Here is a 25138-nt window from a genome sequence, read left to right on the forward strand (position 1 = left end):
ATTTTAGTTAAATATAATTTTAATTTTAAAGCAAGTATGTGGGTGGGTGTATATGTGTATGTTTGCTTCTCTGGCTATGTGTGTGACCTTTGTATTGCTTGATTTGGGTTTTGACCAAAGTAGAACAAAGAAGTGACTGAGAGAAAGATTTACTGGAACTCTAGAAAATCCTGTTAGGAAATATCTAAGTTGTTTGGTCCACATAGCAGCTTTTAAAGCAGCTTTACTTAAGCCTCAGAATTTTCAAAGAGCTTTTGCTCTTATTTCGGTCTCTCAATCAGCACTGTAAGAGTATTTTCTCATTGCATGGGAGGGGGAAACACTTTAATTAAAGAAAAGCCCATACCAGATGTGAATTTTCAACTAACCGCAAAACTAAATTTGTTTTTGTGTGTACATTTCACTTTCAGCCAGAATCCCTTCATATAGCTGTCAACTTCTTTCCTCCATATAAATAGCAGGACTACCTTTTTAAAGTAGGGTTGAAGGATGCTATAAAGAATCCTGGGACCCAGGGCCCACAGATGGATTTCATTTCACCTGCCTGTTGGTTTATTAAAGGGCATTCCTGTGTTATAGGCAGTTTTGATTCCAAGCAAAAATTAGAGGAAGACAAAAAAAGGTTAATTAAGGTGAGGCTCTTGATTTACTTTTTGGCCTACTGTAATTCCTTTAAAAATCACTTCAGTACCCTAGTATTTTTTCCATATGATGTTTTCTATTTTTACTGATTATTAAGGCAGTACAAAATTAGAACAACTGAAAAACCCATTAATAAGTGACTGATTATAACATAGTGTAATGTAACCTTAATATGAAATATTAAAATAGTTATTTATTAACATAAGGAGATGTTCATGCTATATTATTAAGGGAAAAGACAGGTAGCACAATAGTATATATTTGATGCAAAAATAATCATTAACAGTGATGGCCTGGATGAAAGGAAGATTATAGGGGTACTCTCCAGGGGTCCTAATTTTTTATGCTTGGGAAATGCAGGACAGTCAGTGAAAGTCTATAGATGGCTGAAGCGCCTGGATGGGTCATCTTTACACTCCAGGCAAGAGTCAGTTGTAAGAGTGTCTGGAGTGGTGTCAGGAAGGGCAGCCTTGTGTGGCACCAGACTGACACAGGGTGAGATCAGACTCTGTCACTTCTTAGCCCCGCCTTATGATCATGTCTTCGTAGGTACAGCGGAGACACAATTATCTACCTTGCCAGTTTGTTGCCAAGACGAATGTGTTTTTTAAGCCCAGCACAGGGCATGGCCCAAAGTTGGGTTTTCAACACAAATTCTCTCCTCTGTCCCCTTAACTCCTAAGTGTCCCTTCTCAGGGAAGATCCTGAGACACTCATCAAGCCCATGACCAGAGTGCTGAGTATTGACTTGTCTAGGCCCCTACAACTAGTTAGTGGGAGAAGGAGGACCGATGCCAGATTTCCCAGCACCTAACTAAATATTCCTTTTATCAAATTATTCAGAAAGTTGCTGGAATTTGGGATATGCCAGTCCTAAGATGAGGTGTGTGAGCTCTTTGAGCAAGAATAGCTTTAGCAGAACAGAATGATGCAGCCTCCTTGCCATGAGCGCTGCTGGGCCTCCATTCTGCCCTGGGCCACAGGCTACTGCGGTAGCTGTGCGAACTGCCTCAGAAACTTGTTCTGACAGGTCTTTCTCTGTATCCGCTCCTAATGTTGTTTTCACTAAGTTCCTTTTGTTTCAAGACAATTCCATTTCACCCTACAGTTTCATCAGACATGCAGTAATGCCTTAAAATGTCAAGTACAGTTCAAGGCTCTTTTTATAACTGCCAGAACAAATACAGAGAAAAACCTCTCAGGTAAAAGTTATATAAAGGCATTTGTTCAAATGGTCCTTTAATTATAGAGGTAATAACATTGACAGGTTAGCAGTTCTTTCCTTATGGTCCTGGAACCCAAAACTTTGGATTTTGTTTCATCGAAAGGAATATTTGTTTTATCGAAACGCTACCAAGATTCTAATTTTCTGACTTCCACGTAATTGAACTGCTTGAATTCAAAGACTGAGAGACAGGAATTGAAAATACATGTTTTGTTAAACCTAACTTTCCTGTCAACTTCAGAAGACTTGTTTTACGTGTTCATTTTTTGGTTGCTATAGTTACCCCCCTTCCTGTCATCCTGAGAGTTGAGTTAAAAGCCACTGACAGGATTAACCTCTGTGGCTGAGCTCAGGCTATTTTTAGATTTGCCGTATTTTATGCGTAACTGCACGTGGCTGAGCAGCCCACGCTTCTCTGATCTGTGAGCAGCTGGGCTGAGCTGCCATCTGTTTACAGGGAGCACGAGCTGCTCACCCTGCTGGCCCTCAAGCCCGCACCTGCCGGCTGCCACCAGAGGTATTTCCAGTCCTCCGCTTGCCGTTTAGACAGTGGTTTTCCAGCCCCTTGCCCTTTCGTGGGTGGTTGTGGTAACAAAGGCAGGGTTAAGTGCAGGGAATCAAGGGCCGTTAGGTTTCCCAGAGTGCTGTAGCTCCTATGATCCTAGAATACTGAACATCTGGAAGCTCTAAAAGCCAGCTCAGCAGTTCTTCATTTCACAGATGAGGAGACCAAGGTCCGAGGAGGAGGAGAGACACACAGCCAGCTTGTGACACACCTGCGTCCAGCCCCAGTTCCAGTCCCTGGCTTCTCTTTCACTGATGCCTCTGCTAAGGCCACCCTTGAGTCAGTAGTGGGAGATCAGATTCTCTGCCGTTTTGTTGCACACGGCATTGTTAACTTTGCACTTGCCATAATATTTATGTAAGCATTAGCTGTAAGAGGCCAGTTTTGAAACTCAGTTTATTTGCTTCCGTAAGAACTTTAGAAATCTGATTTTCTCATGTTTATAAAAACGACTTTCGATGGCTGTCTTTGGAAAGGTTCAATCAGGCAGTTAACTAATGGCATTTGAAAAACAGGGAAAGAAAATGTGATCACCAGACAGCTTCCTCTGTCAGTCACGCTGTCATAAAAGTTTTCATAATTATTTTGAGAATTTTAAATACTGCATTTAATTGTGGGCAGCACGTCCTCTGGAGAAGGAAAAGATACCTTCACCTGAGAATCTTGTTAAAATGCCGATTTCGGATTCAGTAGGTGTGCTCTGGGGCCTGAAGTTCTGCATTTCTAACAGCCCTCCGGTGACCTGATGTTACTGGCCCATGACAGTCTTCAAGCAGCAGAGAGCAAAAGAACTTAAAGTTATGTGGGCATAATTAAATGAATATATTCATAATCCTAGTAATGTATTCCTGACTGCACACTTCAGGCACACGTGCCGCTGGATTCTGTGGGCAGAACTCAGAACCTCCCCTGCTATTCTGGCGGAGCCTTCAATCATCTGAAACTCAGTTCTGTCTTCAGCCTCTTTGAACTTGTTCTATTCTAGTAGTAGAAGGCTCTGCCTACCCCCGCCCCAGTTTTATGATCAGAAGACCTGGAACAACTGGTCAGCATCTCCCTTGTGCCAACCCTATGCCTATTTAGAAAAACTCAGCAAATTATACACTGTCTTATCCTTTCCCGGGTGAAGATACCACAGCTCTGATCCCGTGGCCTCGGTAGAGACTGTCCATCCTTCCTCATGTTGTTTTCCACCTTCTGACTGTCTCCCGTGTTCCCACATGCTCTTCCACAGGGGGAGCCCACACTGATTATCTGTCCCTCTCTCTCTTTTTCAAAATACAATTTCCAAATCCTTCATCTTCCTTAAACTGTCAGACTACATAGTGTGTTCTCAGCCTTCTATTCCAGGCTGCCTCTCCGTGTCCTCCAATCCGGGCCCTCTCCAGCTAACGACCCAGTAGACAAAAGACTTGTCCACCCCATCTTGTGGAAACAGGCTTGCTTCAAAGCTCAAGGATTTTGTGGCCACCACAAGCATCTCATGCTAAGCACAGAGCTTGTGTGTAGGGGAAGGTGAAACCCAAGTTAAGAAGGTTAATCTTCATCAGTTGCCTATTAACACCCACTGCTCATCACATCACGTGCCCTCCTTAATGCCCATCACCCAGTTACCGCACCCTCCCACCAACTGATGAATCCTTGTACACTACATCTGAAACTAATGATGTACTATATGTTGGCTAATTAAATTTAAATTTTAAAAAAAGGCTAATGTTTGCTGCCTTGGGCCATGTTTAAATACCAACTGAGCAGCAGCACTTAACTTCCACTAGATCCTCCTATCAGCAAAACCTTTATTGCCTAAAATTCACAAAAAATTATATCCATCTTAAACCCAGGTCACAGGATCTTATTTGACTAACTGATGTGATTTTAAGTCAGTCTTATTCAAACTGCCCTCCTGTCTCATTGCTTCCAAATGAGACGGACTGATGGCAGAACCCTGGGTATTTCCTTTTAGTAAGTCCCTACCTATGTTTCTGCTTCTATTTTTAGAAGTACATCTTCTGGCAAAGGCATCTAATCATTACTGGAGCTTAGAGACTGTTTACATTCAAAAATACATGTAAAGTCTTTTTTCTGGTTGACCCTCAGCTATATCATGAATATGAGAGATTTTGCTGTGAGGAATCATGCTTCCATGACACTCCCTGGCTGGCAGGGTGATAAGTCCGAAGACAATAAGAATGCTAAATGGTAGAGATGAGTAAAGATTTCTAACTCTGCTAAGCATACTCAGTTTACTTAAGATAATTATTTATTGGCAACAAAAACTAATCTTAAGTGCAAAACACATGTTTGCTTACTCTTACCCTTGGATTTTCCTAACTGCTCCTTTCCCAGTGCTGAGTTTAGGGCCTTCAGTCATTCTGGCAGCTGGATGCAAAATAGGACCCTTGATTATATTTTCTGTGTGATCTGCTTTTGCTTTTTAAGAAAATATTGAGCACAAAGTGCCTGACTTAATACTTGGCTCTTAAGAAATCATCAGTGAAAGTTATCTCCCTTCATCTGCCCCTATCACTTCTCAATCTGAGATCTGGTTGAGCATGTTAATATCCCTTCATTCTTCACCTGAGAAATATCTCACCTACATCTATTACTCAGGACATAAAAGTCCGCCCTACTGCTGGTGGGAAAGCCCTGCGTTGTTCATTCAGCCAGTATTTACTAAGGACCTGTTCTCTGATACAAAAATAGGTTCTAGGAGAAGTAGGTTGAGGGTAGGGTGAAGTGGGAGAGAGAGAGAGAACAAGCACTAAGGAGAATATACCTCATTAGAAATACCTGAAGTGACACACAGTGTCACATGAAACCAAGGTCCTCCCAGAGTGATATCAGAAACATTAGTAGGGACTGGTGGGGTTCTAGAGTAATATGGATATAGTGAACAGAGTACCACATTTGGAACCAAAAGACTTTGAGTCCACAGTTTGCCACATAGAACTGTGAAGTTGCAGGAGACTTTAATCTTTTATTTTTAAGATTTTATTTATTTATCTGAGAGAGAGCTCAGGGGCCCGGGGCGGGTAGAGAGAGTCAGAGGGAGAGGGAGAAAGAGTCTTAAGCAGACTCCATGCTGAGCACGGAGCCAGACACAGGGCTTGATCCCATGACCCATGAGATCATGACCTGAGCCAAAACCAAGAGTCACATGCTTAAATGACTGAGCCACCCAGGTGCCCTCCCCCCATTTTTTTAAAGATTTTATTTATTTTAAAGAGAAAGTCAGGAGACTTTAATTTTTGAACCTCGTATATGAATACAGTTCCAAGAGTAAAAGATGAAGCAGGAAGAGAGTCCCAACAACTGGATGCTTTCAGAGGGAAGACTGTTAATAGGAAGCTGATGCTTGAACACAGTTTTAAGGTAGACTTTGAAAAAAAGAAGGGTGTGGTGTTGTAAGGAGGCTAGGAGGGTCTTCTAGAAGAGGAATGACATTTGCAGAGACACACAAATGCACACGATCTATCAGAGAATGAATTTGACACCTGCAGTCTCTACTAAACCCGCCTTCTCCCAAGATCTGGCCAACCACGGCACACACTCTGTGAGCACAAATTCCTTTGTCAACAGTGCTGCCAAAGCCAAAAGTGACAAATTACAAGTCTGCTTCCCCCTCCCCCCTGCTCCTTGACTCATGGCCACCTCTTCAGCTACTACTATTCTGGTCACACATGTGACCCTAGGTCAACCCTCCATGTGACCCCTCCATTTTGTAACAGCCTGAATATTTCCTCTTTAGAGTCTGGGACAGTCTCATATGAGATTGTCTGAGGTCAAGGTAACTAAACGTCTGTCAGAGATGAGATAACCTCAAAGAGCATCTAATCATTACTGGAGCTTAGAGATACATTTATCTGGATATTTGAGATACTGGAAAAGGGGGGAAAAAAACATACTAACCAATAATAGTAATAGTGAGCAGTGTGCTAGAAGTGGACCACTTTGATCATCCCATCCAATCTCTTCAGCAACCCTCTGAGATAGGTATTGTCCCCGTTACGGATGGGTTTAGTGATACACGAGTCTCTGCCTAAGGTCATCAAAGTTCAAGCTATTTGATGCTAGTGCCAGTGCTCTGGAAAGTTCTGGTAGAACTTTCTGGTGGCAGTCTGTTTTGCATGGAGGTGACTTCCTGTTGTGCCGGCTGACCTCACTTAGGTCAGTTCCACCACCAAAGAAAGGGCACTGGCATCTGAAGGCAGTCAAGTCAGTGGCAAGACCCTGTCCTATGCCTCTTCATATCTCTCTCTGGCCCCTCCATCAGTGCTGTGTATGGAAGTGTTAGGGAGCCCAGGAGTCCAGATGATCTGGAATCTAGTCCTAGCTCTACCACTTTCCCATCATGAGACCTCAGGTGATGGACTGGGGATTGCTGAGCTTGGCTCCCTTTTCTGTAATAGGATGAGGGTCCTCATCGAGAATGGTCATTGGGATAGTCAGATGAGGTCATGTCGCCATGTGGAAATGAAAGGTACCGAGTCCTGAGCTTCTATAGTGGGTGAGGTACTGTGCTAATTTATTTACTCTTTGTTATTTATTAACCTTTTTACTTACCATTTATTTACCTTCATCTTGGAGGAAGGTTCTGGTATTACCCTCAGGCACAAGGTAACTGAATTCTGCCTCCAGTACAGATAGATGCTAGTTCTAACTGCTTTTATCTCTTGTCTACTTTCCTTCTTAATGAATATGGGCTTATGTTACCTTTTGTACCAGCCATTCAAATAAAACACTTTTATTCTAGCATTGAAGAAAAAAGGTTTTTAAGAAATTGTAAAAAGTAGTTTGTGTGCCATTTCCATTACTCTTAGAGTCAGAGATCAATTTTTGTGGCATTGACACCTCTTTAGAAACAGTGGAGTCACCATGGAACTGTTTTGATGAGATTTTTGTGTAATTTCCACAGAAGTAGTTCTGTGAGATTTTCCTCCTTTAGTTTCAGTGCTGTAACGTCTATAATACATAAAACTTAAATAGAAGATTATAAAGAACATAATCTTCCTTCTATGCAGAAACAAAAAGAAAGAGCCTTTATCTCATAATTTACTCTGCCTCTTGCTATAAGAAAAAAATGTGCATTGCATTGGAAATTTAAACATTTCACATTTCTGCATTTAATATTTTAAGGCATGAGAAAAACATCATTATGTTTTTCTGTTTTTACATGCAGGTGCAACTTAAAGCAAGAGATTTGTTACTGAGAAGTTATATATTAGTAGGATATTCATAAATGCTACCTTAAATCAATATATAGTTAAACTGATTAGGCAAAGGATTTACCTGGCCAGTACTTTGTTTATAAAGTCAGAATTCTTGTATTCAAAACATTTAACAGCCTCCAAAGGTGCCCTTTTGTTTTAATTTGGATTTCTATATGCTGGATTTCTTAAAATGAGACTAGTCAGCTTAGTTGATTAAAACAGAGATTTGTCCTTAAGATTAAATGAACATTATATAGATCTGTGGGTTTTCAGGGCAGAAGGTCCTGGTTTCCATCAGATTCTGAAAGGTGATCTTTGATCTTGTCTTAAAAATAAGGCTAAAGAATTCTGGGTAAGGGTCTACCGCTGAGGATACTAAGGCTCTGGGCTCTTCTCCCTCCCTGGGTGTACCCTTGGTCAGCCACATTGCACAGCAGGCCGGAGCCCCCAGCCTGGAACTTGAGATCATACTCCGTGTGCAGGAGAGGATTGGTGGGGCTGTCTCAGTCCCCTTTCGTTAGATGAACTGGATGGTTTGGATCCTGTGTAACAGTGAAGCAGTTTGGCTGCTGTACTGGGTTGAATAGTGTTCTCCGCCCCACCCCCACCCCCACTCTGCCATTTCAAGTCCACCTGGAACTTGTGAATGTGACCTTATTTGCAAATAGGGTCTTTACAGATATAATCAAGTTGGGACAAGGTCATACTTGGTTAATCCAGTGACTGGTGTCCTTATTAAAGAAGGGAAATTCGGACACAAGCATAAACCCAAAAAGCAGTAGAATGAACAAATCAGGAAGTTTTGTGTTTGTTTGTTTAATAACTAAAATAAGCCCGGAGGTGGGCAGTCCAAGCAAGTATAACAGCTCCATGATGTGCCCAATGCCCCAGGCTGCCTCTGGTTTACTGCCCACAGTCCTTAAGCCGTGATCCTCATCCACATGCTTGCAAGATGACTTGCGGAGTGCCTGCCAGCCTTTCAGGTCGCAAAAGTGTGAAGTGTAAAGGTCCAAAAGGCAGCGAGGAGCTTTCCAGAAGCTCCATCCGGGAACTTTTTTTACACCTCATTGGCCAGAGTTGTGTCACGTGACCAACCTTGGCTCTGAGGGGAGGTGCGCACGGTGTTGCCCTGAATGAGATCTGGGACGTGTTGATGAGGAAGGAATGGAAGGTGGAGCTGGGGTGGCCCACCAGCAGCTCTGCCACCTCTAGACCCAGGAGACAGTACAGCAGTGAGCATCCAGGCTTGTTGGCTGTTCAGGCTCTGCTCAAGCGAGAACACAGGGGGGGAGTGGCTTTAGATCATGGGGCATTACTCCCACTTAGGACTGTCATGAAAGACAGGGGCTTCTCTTGTTCCAGCTTGCCCATACAGCCATGCCTTCCACCCTCATCTCGCCACCACTACCCAAGTATGGGTTTGTGGCATCTAAGAGAGGACACTGGGGTGACTTGCTTCCTGGGATTTTCAGGCAACTTGACCACTATGATTTTGTAAGATCTCAGGTAGACACTGATACTTCCCTAGTGGGGTAATGAATCATATACTTAAACTCAGGTACACAGAAATCTCATCTGAAGTTTCATTCCCACCAACGGCAGTCCAAGGCTTAAACTTGCCAATTAGAGGCAACCTGGTCTCTTACAAGTTAACCATCCCATCTGAACACATGCCCACAGTTAGTTTCTCCACTTGGTCTCTTCTCCCTGCCAGGGTGGTGTCAGGGTGCTAGAATGGCTCATATGTCTCTTTGGTATTTGAGAAAGGGCCTCTGAGTGCCCTCTGGGTGTTTGTTGGCCTCTAAGGAGAACTCAGTTCCTGCATAGTTACGGGCTTCCGTCGCCACTGGAACCACTGACTGACTGCCCTATTAGCCTATGACCCTAAAGGCCTTCGGTCCTGGCTGCTGTTGACCGTGGGCCCCACATTACACTGGACACAGGAGCCAGGCCATTTGGCCAAACCTTTGGCTTCGGGATATGTCGCCCAGCAGACTATCGAAGGGGCAGGCGGGAGCTGCAGATAGAGTCAGGGCAGCAGGCCCTCTTTGCCTGACCCCCTGATTCGCTGCGTATGGCCTCCAGTGGCCTCCCCTCCATTAGCTCCTTGGACCCAAGAAGCAGCGCCCCCGCCACCATGCTTCTTCCAGACGTCCGGGTGTTCCTGCACCCATTAGCTGAGCTTCCTTTCAGGGCCCAGGAGTTCTTCCCCTGCCGCCCCCGCTTACAAAGCAGAAGCTGGGAAATCTGCCCCATGTTGCAGCTCAGTGGGGCAGAACTCACTGCCCGACCAAACTACCCAGCTACTATGCGTCGTGCCGCCCCAGGCAGCCCTCAGACCCCTGCCTTAACAACCCCGGCAGTCCTAAAAACAAAAGCAACCTTTTCCATGTTCTAAAAGGCCTACATAACTGGTTCTTGTCAGGTCCCTGCAGTTGGCCGTCGTTTATGTCTTGTTGAGTGGATTCTGTGTTGTTTTTTTTGTTGTGAGAGAACAAATTGTTAGAGGCTTTTAAGGAAACCAAAAACATTCCCTCTCTAATTATATCTGTTATTCCATTCCCATTCATCTTGCTTTCTTGTTTTGAAGCAGGCCTTTATTACTAGCCAGAAGCTACAGTCACGTTTTCTGAGTAAATCAAAGCTGCTGTTTTTCTGCCGTGGTGTGTAAGAGGACTTGTCGGCGTGGTTTAGAGACTTATTGTTGTTGAAGATTCTGACAGACTGTCCGGCCGGGCTCATGTTGATGGTATCAGTCTTTGCCTTTTCCTTTTCTGGAAATACTTTTGGAAATATTTAGCATAGCGGTGTTTTGAAATGCAAGTTCCAAGAGTGTTTTGCCACATTTGCTCCGTCAGTCAGTACTTAACTGTGTCCCTAAAATGCACCAAGCCTCGTTCTAAGGGCTGAGAGTAGAGCCCTGAGTAAGACAGTCTCGGAGCTTATATCCTGTTGGGGGAGACGGACGACATGTAAGCCCGCAAACGCATGTGACCATGCTGGCTGGTGACAGGTGCCTAGTGCGAGTATAGGAGCAGAGACGCTGTGGCCGCAACCGGAGGATGACCTGGCCTCCCTTGGTTTGGGTGGGCAGGAAGGCTGCCCTGAGGAGGCAGCCTGGGCCTGGAGTTGAACGATGAGGAGGAGCCAGTCCGCGCGGCTCTGGGCCCAGGGGCTGCGGGCCAGGAGAAGAGTGGGCCGGCTCTGCCGCTGGCACCAGCAGGGCAGGGGTGAGCAAGCAGGGAGTGACACGTCGCTCTGGTGGCCGATGGGGGCCCGGCATGGAACTGAGGAGTCCCCCGTTGAGACTGGGGCAGCTCTACTGAATGAATGACTAAGCATGGGGCAGGTAAGACCTTATAAGTAGGTGTGCTTTTTTTTTAAATTTGAGATAGAGAGTGAGAGAGAGAGAGAGAGAGAACACAAGCAGGGGGAGCGGCAGGCAGAGGGAGAAGCAGGCTCCCCGCGGAGCAGGGAGCCCGATGCGGGGCTCGATCCCAGGACCCCGGGATCATGACCTGAGCCGAAGGCAGACCCTTAACGACTGAGCCGCTCAGGCGCCCCGAGGTGTGCTTTAAGGCCACAAGATCAGAAAGCAGGTGTTAATGGAGGGTGAGCCTACTTACTGTAGTGATTCTCCAACTGGTGTGCTTAAAAGTATCTTTTTTGAAGTGTGTGTTACTGTCACCCCCAGCAATGCCTTCCCCTGCCTAGCCCCGGGGTGCTCCCCCGAGAATCCGGCTCAGCAGGCCCCCGAGAGGGCTGTGTGCCTCCCTCAGGCGCGCGGTGGGGGAGCGCCGAGCACCGCTGCCTGTCGGAGCTCCTGGTGGGCAGCTCGGTGCAGTGCTGAGCCTGGCGGTCACAGCTGACTTGCTGGATCCCTCACACCGGGCCTGATGAAGGACTTCTCACGTGGAGGGGGAGCCTTCTGGAGGACGGAGAGAAGTAGCTCCTGCGACGACGTCCGGCTCACCCCGTAGGCCTTGTTGTCTGATGGCACCTCGGCAGTGCCGTGAGTTCGTCCTGTCATGCTTACCGTCTTGTTGAACTGACGATGTGCTTTACTGTTTAAATCTTTAAAGACGGTCGCTTTACTAACTTCAGTCACCTGGGAGGGCCTGGCCTTCAGAGAGGTGAGCTAACATCACTGAACCACGAGGCAGTGTAGGAAGGCCAGGCTGAAACGTTTCCTCCCCGAGGCTGGATGAATGCTCCAGGCCATTCACATGAGAGGTTAGCAGGAGGTGCCCGGCTCTCCCTGTGGAAGTGAAGACCCATCTGTCGTCGTAAGAATGTATTTGGCGCGTTGGTGGGAAGGCTGTGCATACTGGGCTCAGGGCTCCCCTCTGCTCTCCCCCACACCTGCCTCATCTGCAGCTGGGCAGAGCATCCTTGGTGGAAATACTTGCCATGAAATTGGACAGAAAAATTTCCAAGCAAGTTATGGTGTGGCTAGCAGATAAGCTATACTCAGAGCATTAGTTCTAAAATGTCATTCTTTTGTTTTCAGTAAATATTCAAGATGTGATATTACAAGAAAACTTGGAAAAAGAAGATCAAATTCTGGTTTCTCTGGCAGGATTAAAACAGGTATGTCCATTTGACCTGACTTTGCAATCCACTGGCCATTCTTCTAGTGCCTGTTGGGGAGGGCACGCTATGGCATGGCATACCGTGGTATTAGCGCCAGCCCCTCATTTCCTCCCGGGCAGAGCCCATCCTGACTCCCCAGTTCCTTACACCTCTTGGTCCTACTGGCAATTAGGTCTGACGAGCTTGCAGCTCAAGCTAGTTGTCTGTCCCCACCCTTGCTTCTTCCTCTTACCAAAGCCATTCCGTTTGTTCCTCACCCGGAGTTGGTGTTTTGTGGTCCAGCAGCATGTTCAGTTGTTCATCCACAAATCCATGCTGTCTTTGGAGCACAAGTAATAATCACCACCCACGGCAGGCCTCAGACCCACAAGGACCATGTTTCCCCAACGCTTGGAGGGCTGCGTGGAACATACCTGTTAATGAAGAGAGCGTGTTGCTCTCAGATGTCTGCCTGTGTTATTAACAGCTCAGCTGGGTGCAGCCAGTTTGGTAGCTAAGGGCTGTTCCGTGGGGCTGGGTAGGTAAGCAAATGGTACTTCCTGCCCAGGATGTGACACCCAGGGCTCACCCTGTGAGAACCCGGCCATTAAGACTGAAATTTTCCTTGGTCATTAGTAAGTCCATGGCTTTGATAGAGTTGGATTTTTTTTTCTGTTACTCCTTTCCTCTGGTAATATATTCATATCCATACTATTAAAAAGTGGTCAGGGATAAGTCTAGTTTAAATGTTAGAGGTTTAGCTAGTATTGTGAAACAAACTCATTCATCTCTTCCATTTATTTTCTTCTTTTTGAAAACTAGATCAAAGACATTCTAAAAGGTTCTCTGCGTTTCAACCAGAGTCAGCTGGAAGCTGAGGAGAATGAGCAGATCACCATCTCAGATGACCACTACTGCTCCAGTGGCCAAGGCCAAGGCCGGGGCCAGAGCGACGAAATGCCTGGGGCCACCAAGCAGGTATAAGAGCTCTGGTGAACAATGTCACAGTAACTTGATGGGGGCACATCCGCATAAGGTCTTGAAAGTTGTGAATACCAAAAACTTTACCAAAGTCATTTCAAATTACCATGTGCGAAGTTCAACTATAAAATACCACAGGTGGCCTGACCCAGAGGTGCTGTGTAGCCGGGCAAATTGCATACTCCAGTGCCCCACGGGAGACCATTGTCTCCTAGAGTTGTGCAGTGTACAACCTACAGACCTGTATGCAGCAGCTTTAGCCTGAACGTCCTGCCAGTCCTGTTGTGTGGCCTTAGAAAGTCACGGCTCTGCCTCAGCTATGGGTCGGTGCCTCCAGCTGATGCCTCCAGTCCCCGTTAGCACAGGAAGTACTGTTCCTACTTTTCTGATGCTGTCCTCAGTGGACTCCTCTTGGCTACAACCTTTTCTGCCCTCACGGAGAAGGGCTTCTCATTAATGTCTATCCTCTAAGGGAATGAGGTCAGCAAACTTTCTCTATAAAGGATGAGATGGTAAATATTTTAGGATTCGTGGGCCACATGTGGTCTGGTCTCATATTTGTTTTTGCATTTGGTGTGTTTGTTTTTACAACCTTTAGAAATGTATAAGCCATTATCATCTTTCGAGCCATATGGAAAGAGGCCACAGACCACATTTGGCTTATGGGCCATAGTTTGCTGCCCCCTGCTCTCAAGGTGTTGACATTGTGTGTAATTTATTCTAACGTAGAAGCACAGACTTTTCCAGTGAGAAAGGATCCAGGAAATTCCTCATGGGCTTAGTCCTATCTGCTTATTTTACCAGTGAGACACTGAAGGCCCAGGAGGTGCACAGGCTGGCCAGGCATCGTGTTTTCAGAATTCCTGTCCCAACCCAGCAAGCTTCCAGCTCCACCGTGCTTCCTCACTATACTTTATTTGCTAGGACTAAAAATCCCTAGTAATATGTTTTTTAATGGCTTACAAAGTCTCATCTGGAAAAATGAACATTAGCAAAATCTCATCTAAGGCTCTTTCTCAAAAACTAGCATCCAGATGCTTGTAAATTATTTATTTTTTATGATTAAAAAAAATGGTATTTTAGAATGGAATTTTTTTTATTTTAAGAGTACTCCCCACCCCCCGCCCCACAAAGAGTACTTTTCAAGAAGAGAGACCTTATGTGATTAATTTCATCCAGCTTTAAAAGGAAGGTTTCATGGAGCCATTAGTCTGCATCTTTGGCCACATGGATACAGCATTAACGTTGCAAGTTTAATTTGATTAGTTCCTCCACATTCTCCTTCTCTAAACAGATGTTTAATTTTTCAATAATCATTTCTTTATTCAAATATTGTTGAGCTTAGGCTCACCTCCAACCATTTTTAATTGACAGTTTTATTCTAAACTTCAGCGTGATTTTTTTTTGTAGTTGAATATATAAAAGTAATACTGAAAAACACCTTTCAAAAACACTAATGAATTTGCTACATTTAAAGCTTCTTGATTATACTTTGCCATTGTTTTTCCCAGTTCTCATATCTGTAAGAACTACCTGTGGCCACCACTGCCCCACAGAGCCCCATGTGCATCCTGGGTGCGCCGGCCACGAGGCGCAGGTGACACGAACTAGGACACGCCCCGGCGTGGGCAGAGCCGCACTCTTGTGCAGCATCCGAGAGGCCCTGTGCGTCCGCATGTGCTTCTGAGACGCCGCCAACCCGTCCTGCGCCAGCACCCCACCGCTGCCTTCTGTGCCTCTGTAGGGTTAGGTGGAAAAGGGGAAAAGCGGGAAAGGGGCAAACAGTAGGGCTCTCCTTTTTTTCTCATTCCTGCCATGGCTTCTTCCCCAAGGGTGTTAGCAGTTTATAAAAAACCTGTCCTCCTAAAAGAGGTTTTACCCGAGGAAGGGAAAAATAGGGAAGCAGTGCTCTCTCCTCATCTTCAGGGGAGGAAAGCCAAGTGAAGTCCCAGATGAAGCAGCGAGTCCCCCCAAAAGCTGAGTGTCTGAGGCCTTGTGGGAATCTGGACTAGACTCATACAGGGGCCCCCTGACAGGAAGTCCTGGCCCACCGTCTTTCCTTAGGAACCTGTCCCAAGCCTTGGGCGGCGGTCAGGCCTTGGAGCTGGCTGACGTACTTTCTCACTGCTTGTGGGGACCGGGGTGGGGGCTGGGGGCTGGCTCTGGACAGGAACATGTGTGCCAAGTGGGAGTTCTGAAGGCTTTTCCCCTCCTGCCTCCCAAATGTGAGCTGAGGGCCTGCTGTGCCAGCCAGTGGGTGTTCAGGGTTATGGGATGTAGCCCCTGCTCAAGAGCTTCCTGTTAAATGGAGGGCCAGAGACTGGGGGGTGGGGGGGAGGGGGAGGGCAGTGGAGGCAGGCTTTTGCAACATTTCTGGAGATGTAATCACCACATGTGGGGTCTGTGGTAGGTTCTGCCACAGCTCATCCCTAACTTAGGAATGTCTTTGCTTTCTTGGTTTAGCACTAAAGTATGTGTGAAGGATAATGCAGAGGACTGGGCTGACCCACCTTGGGGCAGGTGGCTCAGGGTCCCCCGGCCAGTGCCCTTCCCCATCAGGAACTCCAACAGGGCTCTTCCTTTGTGGACATGCACATGCCCTGCTCCCCACTGGCATGTTGATGGGGATGTGGCTAATATTATTCTTTCCATTTGATTCACAAATCTTGTCTCCAGCTCTGAAAATGGCAGATGCAAAATTGTATTCTGTAAGGAGAGCCACATTTTGGCCCTCCCTCCCAGCGTCTTTCACATACTCTTCTGGGAGGCTTTTGGTGAACTTGACCCAAATCTACGCCAGTGGCAGGTAGGACCTTGTAGGACAACCAGCTCCTATCATGTGCCTCCTGGTGCTTGGGGCCCCTATTTTTACCTGTATGGCCTATAGCTGCATTGTCTAAATATAGTAGCCACTAGCCACACATCGATTTAAAATTAAACTTATCTCATTAAGATTCAATAGAATTAAGTTAAAAATACAGTTCCTCCGTCATACTAGCCACCTTTCAAGCGCTCGATAACCACATGTGGTTGGGTGCTACTCTATTAGCATAGAAAGAGAGCCCTTCCGTCACTCTAGAACATGTCTGCTGAACAGCTGGTCTCTAGTTGGGCTCACCTGCTTCTACTCCGTGACCCTAAGCTCATGATCCTAAACAAAAGGTAAGAAATGAGGCAGGCTGAATGGCAGGGTTGGGGGAGGGGTGCTGTATATTGTGTTGGTCCTGGCCAGTTTTAAGCAGGACTGACAGGTTGAAAAACTTCTTTAATTGTATAGTACATGCCTGTGTTTGGCAAAAAGAGAGGATTGACCTAGGAATTTCCGAAGTTTTTGTAAATGACATAAACAGAACCAGGTAGCAGCTAAGATTGTATAGAAATCCAGAAAGAAGGCATCTTTGTGTCTAGGAGAAAGTTCTAGTTGGGAATCCAGAAGAGGCAGATCTTTTCATTTGCTTTGGGACATTGGCCAAGCCACCAGGCCTCTGATCTGGGTGTCGTTGTGTGATCTGTAATATAAAGGTGAGGAGGGGTGCTAAAAGAAGGGGGTGACTCAGGCCCTGCCGGCTGTACCAGGCTTTGTCTGAGCCAGTCTGTGATTTTATCTGGGAATGGGGAGCGGAGCAGTTACCCACCATTTATAACTTGCCTTCCCTACTTTCCCAGAAATGCGCCAGATAATTAGTGATGGTAGGAACCACCTTTACTTCCAGGCACAGGCTTTATAACATATTTCTCATCTTCAACATCTTGTACTGTATTCACTCTAAGCTAAAGGTGAATAGGTTATCATGCTATTTCTGTAGTAGAGACGCCACTCTGAAAATAGGGCCTGCTGTACATGCTGTTCTCATTTTCAGCCTCAGATAAACTCTACCGGGCAGCACTCCAGCCACAGACCCTGTGTGGGGTGAGAAGTCCAGGGTTTCACAGTTTATAGTTCAGGACAGCGGTCATATGAACAGCGTCCACACTTTGGAGGTAGAAGGATGAAACTGAGGTCCCACCCAGCCTTACGTGCACCCCGTGTGCAAATGCAGGGGGGGGACAGGTTGCACGCACGTGTCCCCTCCAGGCTCTGCGAGGGTAGTACAGCCCCGACTGGGTGCACCTTATGGTGGGATGGTCTTTCTCTACCAAACTGTCCTGGTGCCAATTATCGCATCCTCTGCTGCCAGAGTGCCATGTTCTGCGTATCGCCTCAGTTTTTTAAGAATTAATGTGTTGCTGGAATGTAAACAGCTTTAAAACTTGAGATGAAGAATTTCAAGGCCTGTTGTTTCAGCACTGTGATCTTAAAGTTAATTCTGTTTCTCTTCTCCCAGTTAAAGATCTTAAAGTTGGATGAATGGTCAGAGGATGGAGGCACATGAGCCATTATTTGGCCACTCACCACCCGCCCCCCCACCTCCCACCCCCATGTCACCAAGAACATGTAGTCCAGAGAGGGGACTGTCAGGTCCAGATTTCCCTTGGAAGTGTTGCTGACTACCTGTCCAGGCTCTGCCCACAGCCCGCGGGTGGCCCAGGCCATAGCAGTCTGGGGGCCAGAGGACGGAGGGGGCACTTCCAGCCAAGGGGTTCTGTACAGCTCGTCAGACTTCAGACCTGGGTGCCAGTCCCCACCCATGCTGTGGGAGAGTAGGGGGGGGGCGGTGGTGAGCAGGCCGTGGGCACGATGTCTGCTTACATCAGTATGTCTTCTGTCAGGTTGGCTTTGGAACATCCACACGTGTCCCAGGGTAGGCAGGAGCTTCTCTGGGTTTAACCCAAAACCTTTACTGGTATTCATGGATGTCAGCTTTTTTTTAGTTAAAAATCAAATGCTACTCATAATTGCTTAAGAAGAAAGGAAAATAATTGTAAAGCAATACTGTATGCTTTTTGCCATATACTTTACAGTTGCTATTCCTGGTTTTCGTGTTTGCCACCATTGTCCCAGGGGGCCCCTAAGTGCATACCGGGGCTGAGCTGGTTAGAAGATACATACACTAGGCCCTCCTGAAGCTCTTCGTTAAGCAGGTAATAAAATCACTCCAGGTCTGGGCTTATATTAGGGATCCAGTCCTATGCGATGCACAGCCACGCGCATCATCTCAATGCGTGGTGACCACACACTGGGTCAGAGATGCTGTCCTTGTCCCCATGTCACAGGTGAGAACATGAGAGCCCAAGGAAGATGAGTGATGTGCATGGCAGGGTGCCACGTGAACGGATGGGGATTCTTTCTGCAGCCTGCCTCCTGAGCCAGCCTCTCTTAACTTTCCAAGCAGGAGGCTTACTCTATTGCCCTGGGAAACCAGCACCCAGCTTCAGAGGAACTGGCCCCGCGCTACCGGGAAGTGCCGGGGCTTCAGGGAAGCAGGACCAGACACCACATCTTTCCAAGGAAGAGCATAGGGCCTAAACTTCCGAGAAGCGCTCCCGGCTCACAGGGCCACCGCTTAGTTCTCTTGTTTCACTGGAGTCTTCACTCATCCACCTGTACTTCTGACTGTACTTCACAGGCCTCTTCAGAAACACCAGGGCGCGTGGACAGAGGAAGTACAGATGACTTCATCCTGGTCTCCAAAGAAGACGAGGGGGGCAGCGCCAAGGGGTCCTTCTCAGGCCAGTCCCAGCCTCTTCGCACCCTCCGAAGCACCTCTGGGAGAAGCGAGCCCCTGGCCCGCTCTCCTCTCGTGTTCTCCGACCCTCTGATGGGCCCTGCCTCGGCTTCCTCGAGCAACCCCAGCTCCAGCCCCGACGAGGACAGCAGCAGCAACAGCAAGGACTCTGGCTTCACCATTGTGAGCCCCCTGGACATCTGACCACAGTGCCCCTGGCCTCCTTCGTGGGGACTTGCCACCCCCCTCAGCAGCCCCAGGGCCCGGCTGAGGCTTCCGCAGTGGAGACCCCTCTGAAACCAACACTTCTTTCCCAGCATGCCTGTGGCCTTAGTGCAACCCGTCAGAACCCTCTAGAGAGAGGCAGATGGCCACAGAGCACAAAGACAGATGTTCACCAAAATGCAGACAGGGCTTTCAGGGCCCTATCCCACCCCGCCTTTGCTCTGAGGTAGATCAGGGTTAAGTATCCAGTATCATGTTCACTGTCAAAAAAAGACCAAATCACAATTAGAATCATTTTTCCTCTATCCCCTTCTCCCCAACTAAGAATTAGGTGTGGCAACTCCATTAATTATAACTAGAAGAAGGAAGAAGAGTTGGTTTCAAATCTTCCCTCCCTTGGAGCGTCAGGCATAGGAAAATTGAGATCAAGAAGGCTTATTCTCTGGAAATCTCTCTCTCAGCCTATTTCATTCCTCCTTTGGGAAGCCATACAGCAAAGCCAAATACAACAGAATGGACTAGAACTGGTGGATTCCAGGGCTAGAAAAAACCCATCACTGACCTCTCAGAAAGTTACAGTGATCTTTAGAAACAGGGTCTAAACTTAGGTGTGATGGGGTTTAGATTTTTTCATTTGTTAAAGAGTATGTTTCCAAACCTCAGGCCAGATAGACTCTGGCCATCACTGTCCCTCCTCAGACAACTGTATTTCCCCCTTTAGAATCCTTCACAACCAGAAAACAAAGGTCACATTAAGCCAGTCTTTGCTGCACTGATTTCAGAAGTCGTAAGAATATTACTTCTTGAACTGGAAAATGTGACCCTGACTATGGGACAGACATCTCTCAGTTTTCTGGTGTAGTTTCTCTAGTTTTGGCGCTGGAATACACCTGTCACCTGTCAATTGAGAAGTAAAGGGAAAAACCCAAGCTAATTCCCATCCAGAGTCGGGACCTCCCATTGGCCTTAAAGTAGCAGTAACAGGGAATTCGACCTGGAGTCCATTCTGGGGGAGCAGGGCTTCCCACAGAACACTCCAGACATCAGGAAGACGCAGGACTTCTGCACAGCCCTTCCCTCGCCGGGAGCCAGGCAGAGGAGCTGCGGGGCCTGGGTTCAGTTGCACACCGCGTCCCAGGCACCACAGGACCAGCTCTGACCCGCCCAGTGCCTTCCTGGGCTTGGGCACACAATAGAGAGTTCCCCTTTTCAGCTGGCAGCTTATGGAATCTTGCTGGGCAGAAAGCATCACATGAGCTGTTTCTCTCCTTAAGAAGAAAGGCCCCGAAAAGGACACTTTCCCTGTCCTTTGTGCAAGCAGGCATTCTAACAGGATAGCCACAGTGCCCATTTCACCCTGCAGTGACAGGTGCTCGGGGCTTCTCCTCTGAGGACGGCAAGGCCTCTAGGCGGTGGAAGCTTTCACGTGAACCAGTGAAAATCTAAGTTTGAAAGGCTAGACACCGTTTACAGTCCTTCCCACTGCTAACCCTGTATTTCTCTACAGTGTGATAATGACCTGATTTCCCACGTGCTCTCAGAAGCAAGCAGTGACGACTCGGAGTCAGCTACTGCAGAGAGGGTCCCAGTTAGCTCTGCAGTTTGTCCTCAGACTCTAGCAGGAGAACCTCTGAACACGTGAGCATGGGCGATGAATACGAAGTCTGGTTTTGCTCAGGTGACAGGGTTGCTTGGCCTTCCATGATTACTCAAAGACAAGCTGCTGAGCTCTTCAGCTCCCCCATGGAGTGGTCTGCTCAGCAGCCCCTGGGGGTGACTCATAGAGTAAGTTACTGCCCAGTGTGTGTCACCTTGACCACACTTTGCTCCCAAGGTTCCCATACAGTGAGTGGCCTTGCGACTGCACACGGTTGCCATGATTTTCCCTCAGAGGACCTGGTTTGGGGCATTGTCAGTGTTTTCAGTTCTCAGGTAAGAAGTGCGGAGCTATCCTCGCCAGGGCTCCAAGACACAAAGTGGAAAGGGCCATGGAGATGGCTGTCCCATGGCCGTGGGTCCTAGTCATCTGCTTTTGGCAGTTTCTTTGCCCTGAGAGCTAGAGTCCTGATAGTCCAGTGGTGGGGGGCGCCCAGTACCCACCCGGTACAAGGCTCTAGGCTACCTCCCTGCAGGTGGCTGGGTGGTCAACGGTCCCTGGAAACTCCCAGCCCTCCAGCACACGAGGGGCAGGTCCTCCGCTCTGTGCTTCCATGTTGGTGCCACGTGAGAACCAAGGGGGTCTCTCAGAGGCGTTGCTTCTACGGCCCCCAATGAGCCGCTCCCTCCTCGGAGGAAAGAAACACGAGGGGGAGTGGGGTGTGGGCAGTGCCACCCTCAAATTCCCATAGGTCCATGGGGTTTGAGAATTGTATTACTCTCGATCTTTTTAAGTGACTTTTTATTCTCCATAGTTGAGCATCGTTTGCGTTTTTATTAGTTACAGTGCTATTAAAGAATGTGTTCCTTTTTCATTTTATCAAGTACTTACGTTTAAGTGTTAAAATCCTGAATATCTGAAACCTTTTTTGTTTTTCTTTAACAATCAGTGGAGGCCTCTCATGTTTTGATTATTAGCAGTTAAATATAGTTTATATATATAAAGCTTAGATGAATTTTTGTTGTCATCCACTTTTTTAATACAGGTACCTGTGTTTCATGCATTCCTTTCTGATCAGTTTGGAAATGAGTTAAAATTTACCTCTACATTATATATGAGAGCTACAGATTAGAGAAAGAAAATCATTACGACTTTGCCTTACCTTTTATATGTGCCAAGGGGTCATAAAACACTTCAAACATTCAATTATACTGGATCATTCTTCCACAGTTGACCTCCTGCTACTGCTCACAGCTACCTGCAGTCTGGTTGGAAATAGTATCACTGCAGAATGAGTGTGACTAAAAACAAACCAAGACCTCCCTGGGCGTTGCCTTCTCTCCATCTGACCGAGTTCAGTCCCGTGCATCGGTCCTTCAGGTCTGACTGCCCACCACGAACAGGAATGTCACCTCCACTTTGTCAGAGACGAGGAGCAGACACAAAGCTCAGTGGCATTTATGGGGTCTGCTAACGACAGCTGACCTGTCAGAGTCGACTCAGATTTACTATTTTTGTTTTTATTTTGAGCAGCAGCCCCCTGGGGTGGTTATAGAACCAGAGCGTGTATGGGGGACACAGGGCCTCTGGGTGGCTGTCCCGTGGAGGCTGGGCCATCCCCCCGCCCCACAGGTGCACACCTGGCCCCACCCCTGCATGTCCAGAGCAGGGGCGCTGGTGGTCCGCGGGGCGGGAGAGGAGGCCGGGTGAATTAAGGACAGCACCTGACAAGCTGGATTTCTCCCAAGCCATTACTGCTACCCCCCACCGTGTTACTTTCAAAAGCTCTCTTTTTATAGTGTTAAAAAGAAATAAAAAGTTCCTGTAAACAGGCTTGAGACCACTTTGATGTAAAAGTTGTCATAATAATTTGTCTCACAATGGCACAATTCATTTGACTTATGGAATACCCTCTTGTGCCATTTACATCCTATCGCTTTGTTCTCATTCATCTTTATGCTGTAACTCATACTGATTTAAGAAATGGCTTTTCCTTTTGGCAAAGTGATTCCATTCAGTACGGTTATAATAAAAGACTAATGTGAAACTGAGAACGTAGCTTGACTTGTTCCAGGCAGGGGATCCGTGCTGAGCAGGCCTGACCCAGAGGAGACCCGTCCAGGGCGCGGCCAGCAGGGCCCCCCGCCTGGCCTCACCTGTGTCACTGCATGAGGCGGTGACCTAGGGCTCACGCCTAACCCTGCTGGTCCCTTCTTCCCCAGTTTGGGCCCTGCTCCACCTACTGGTCCAAGAAGCCATTTGGGGGCAATGCCCCAACAGCTTGCCACCCTCTCTCCACTGTCCCCCCTCCACACCGGGTTTGCCCTGGTAGCCTCGCTTACACCCAGCTAACATGGGATTGGATGAAGGGCCACAGTGCAGAGTGCACTCCAAGTCTTAAATGACAAACCAGGAAAGGGGGGGGGGGGATCTGCATAGCTTAGGTAGAACTAGGAGGCCAGTGGTACCTTTGTGCCACTGCCAGAATTCGTGCCTGGACCCATCCCTAGCCTAGGCCTCTGTCCCAGGCCCAGCCAACAAGGGGCTTTCCCTCCCATGGGGCACAACCCACATTCCCCCAAGGGACTTTATTACCCACCTGTTCTGCCCTGGAAAGGTGGGAGGGCGTGGCACACTTCTCAGAATGGCTCATGCTGCTGACCAGTTATGACCACCCACACCGGCATCCCTCCCTGGCCGCTGGGAGCAGAGATTGGGGGAGCAGGTGTGGTCGGTGCCTCACCCCTAGCCCTTGGGAAGACGACTTCGGGGCTGCTGGATCCGCCTCCTGTTCTACCTGCATCACCGGCTGAGAAGAGGTGAGTGCAGGGGCCTTCCCTGCAGGCCTGAGTCCGGGTGCTGGTGGCCTTGCCTCTCCTGACTCCCTTCCCCACCCCTGTATGGTGTTTGCTCCTCCCCCCGAAACGAGCCGCTCTTCAGCTTCTCTCAGGGCCGGGTCTGGGGGAATCGTACTGACACATCTTCCTTCCAGGGCCCCTTCTTCAGGCAGAAGCCATGCCCCTGGCTCCCCCTCCACCAGGTGAGCTGGAAGAGGCTGCAGGTGATCGAGGTGGGTCCTCTGTCCTCGCAGACGGCTGTGCAGAGGAAGGGTCTCACCAGTCCCATCCAGGGCCGGGGCAGCCTCTGAGTGAGTTGGTGCTCCCCGGCCCACTGAGTTCCCAGCCCCTCCCCCGTGACCATCCCCCACGGCTGACAGCGCCATTCGAGGGGCTGCTGACAGCTGTCTTAATTTTGATTTGCCTCTGTCGCAGACAGCGTTCTTTGCTTCTTAAGGATGCGTAGGTGTCACCAGAAATTTCTGCACCGAGAGGCACATCTGTTGTGAGAAAGGACCCTTCTCACAGAATGGTGGCAGACCGAGGAGGCCAGGTCGTCGATGAGCTGACCCAGAGAATCCATCCAGCATCAGCCCACCGTGCCTTCAGCAGACCCACCGAGCGCCCTCAGAGTGGGAGGCTGCACGGATGCTGGGACACACCAGGGCCCCCAGACTGCCAGGAAAGGGGCGAAGTGACCCGTGTCTGTACTAGGAACACCAGAAACAGTTTCAGGACCAAGGGAGCCCAGGGGAAGTCCTCCAGCGAGGGAGGCTCCAGAAGGCTCCGAGGTGAGGCCAGTGAGCTAGGCCCGGCGTGCCAGGCATCCTCCTGCTGCTGAGTGAGGGGCATCCCACTTGCTGTCAGTAGGTGCTCGGCGCTAGGATCAGAGCGGAGGGTGTACTTACAGCCACCAAGCAGGCTGCCTTTCCCCCAGGCACATGCTGTAATGTGGGCTCGACACTGTCCATCGTTCAGTTCTGGCCAGAGAGTGTCCCCAGCTGGGGAAAAGCCCAGCAGGCTCCTGAGGGCCTGACATCGTCACGGCCATAGTTGAGGAAGCAGCCAGCAGTGGGAGCTCTCCTGTGTCTCTCAGTCTCAGGAATAAAGAGATAGGTCACAGGGTTTAAGTCAAGAGGGAAAGGGACTGCAGTAGATGTCCCCTCCCCAGGGGATCTTCCCAGAGGGAGGACAGCTAGCAAAGGCCATGCTGCAAAAAGGAGCATATCATATACTGCCTTTCTAGTGGCACCCTTATCCCTCCACACGGGTATCCCCACCTCCTGCCGCCTGAGCTTCTGGTCCTAGTCCCACGTCCATCCAGGCAGGAGCCCCTGGTTCCTACACAGTGTCTGGTCCTCCCCCATCCCATGGCTCGGTCAGGCCCTCTTGCCCATGCCCCACCACAGCAGAGGCCTCATCCTTACTCGCTGGGCCTGACCAGTGGCCTGTTCCTCTGCCTCCCCCTCTCCCCTCCTCACCTGGAAGCAGCTCTGACCCAGGGGCCTCCAAGTGCTCAGGATGAAGAGTGGCCCCTTGCACACCCACCCCGTCCCTGCAGGGCTGTGCTCTAGCCCCCTGGCCTTCCTCCTGCTGGACCCTTTGCCAGCTTGAAGCCTCACACAAGCGGTTTTCTCTGTCCAAAACACCTGCCCTTGCTCTCCAATGTATACCTGGT

At 48.4% G+C, this 25138-nt stretch overlaps 1 protein-coding gene and 1 long non-coding RNA gene across 11 annotated transcripts in view; one reads left to right on the forward strand and one right to left on the reverse strand.

Moving 5' to 3' along the window:
* Positions 1-22677, forward strand: part of TBC1D5 (TBC1 domain family member 5) — a 528942-nt gene extending 506265 nt beyond the window's left edge. For all 10 annotated transcript variants that reach the window (XM_081826016.1, XM_081825991.1, XM_081826055.1 and 7 more), the window contains 3 exons: positions 12153-12232; positions 13037-13192; positions 18703-22677. In XM_081826016.1, the coding sequence (XP_081682142.1) occupies positions 12153-12232; positions 13037-13192; positions 18703-19005 (539 nt within the window). In that variant the 3' untranslated portion in view covers positions 19006-22677. The remainder of the gene's footprint in view (positions 1-12152; positions 12233-13036; positions 13193-18702) is intronic.
* Positions 8443-13041, reverse strand: LOC145722571 (uncharacterized). The gene is made up of 2 exons (XR_014146912.1): positions 12468-13041; positions 8443-11900 (listed from the first exon to the last, which is right to left on the reverse strand). It is a non-coding gene; the product is annotated as an uncharacterized LOC145722571 (long non-coding RNA).
* Positions 22678-25138: the final 2461 nt, after the last annotated feature.

Source organism: Leptonychotes weddellii, chromosome 1 (assembly GCF_054177405.1).
Source record: "Leptonychotes weddellii isolate Sample4059 chromosome 1, ASM5417740v2, whole genome shotgun sequence".
NCBI classification, from domain to species: domain Eukaryota; kingdom Metazoa; phylum Chordata; class Mammalia; order Carnivora; family Phocidae; genus Leptonychotes; species Leptonychotes weddellii.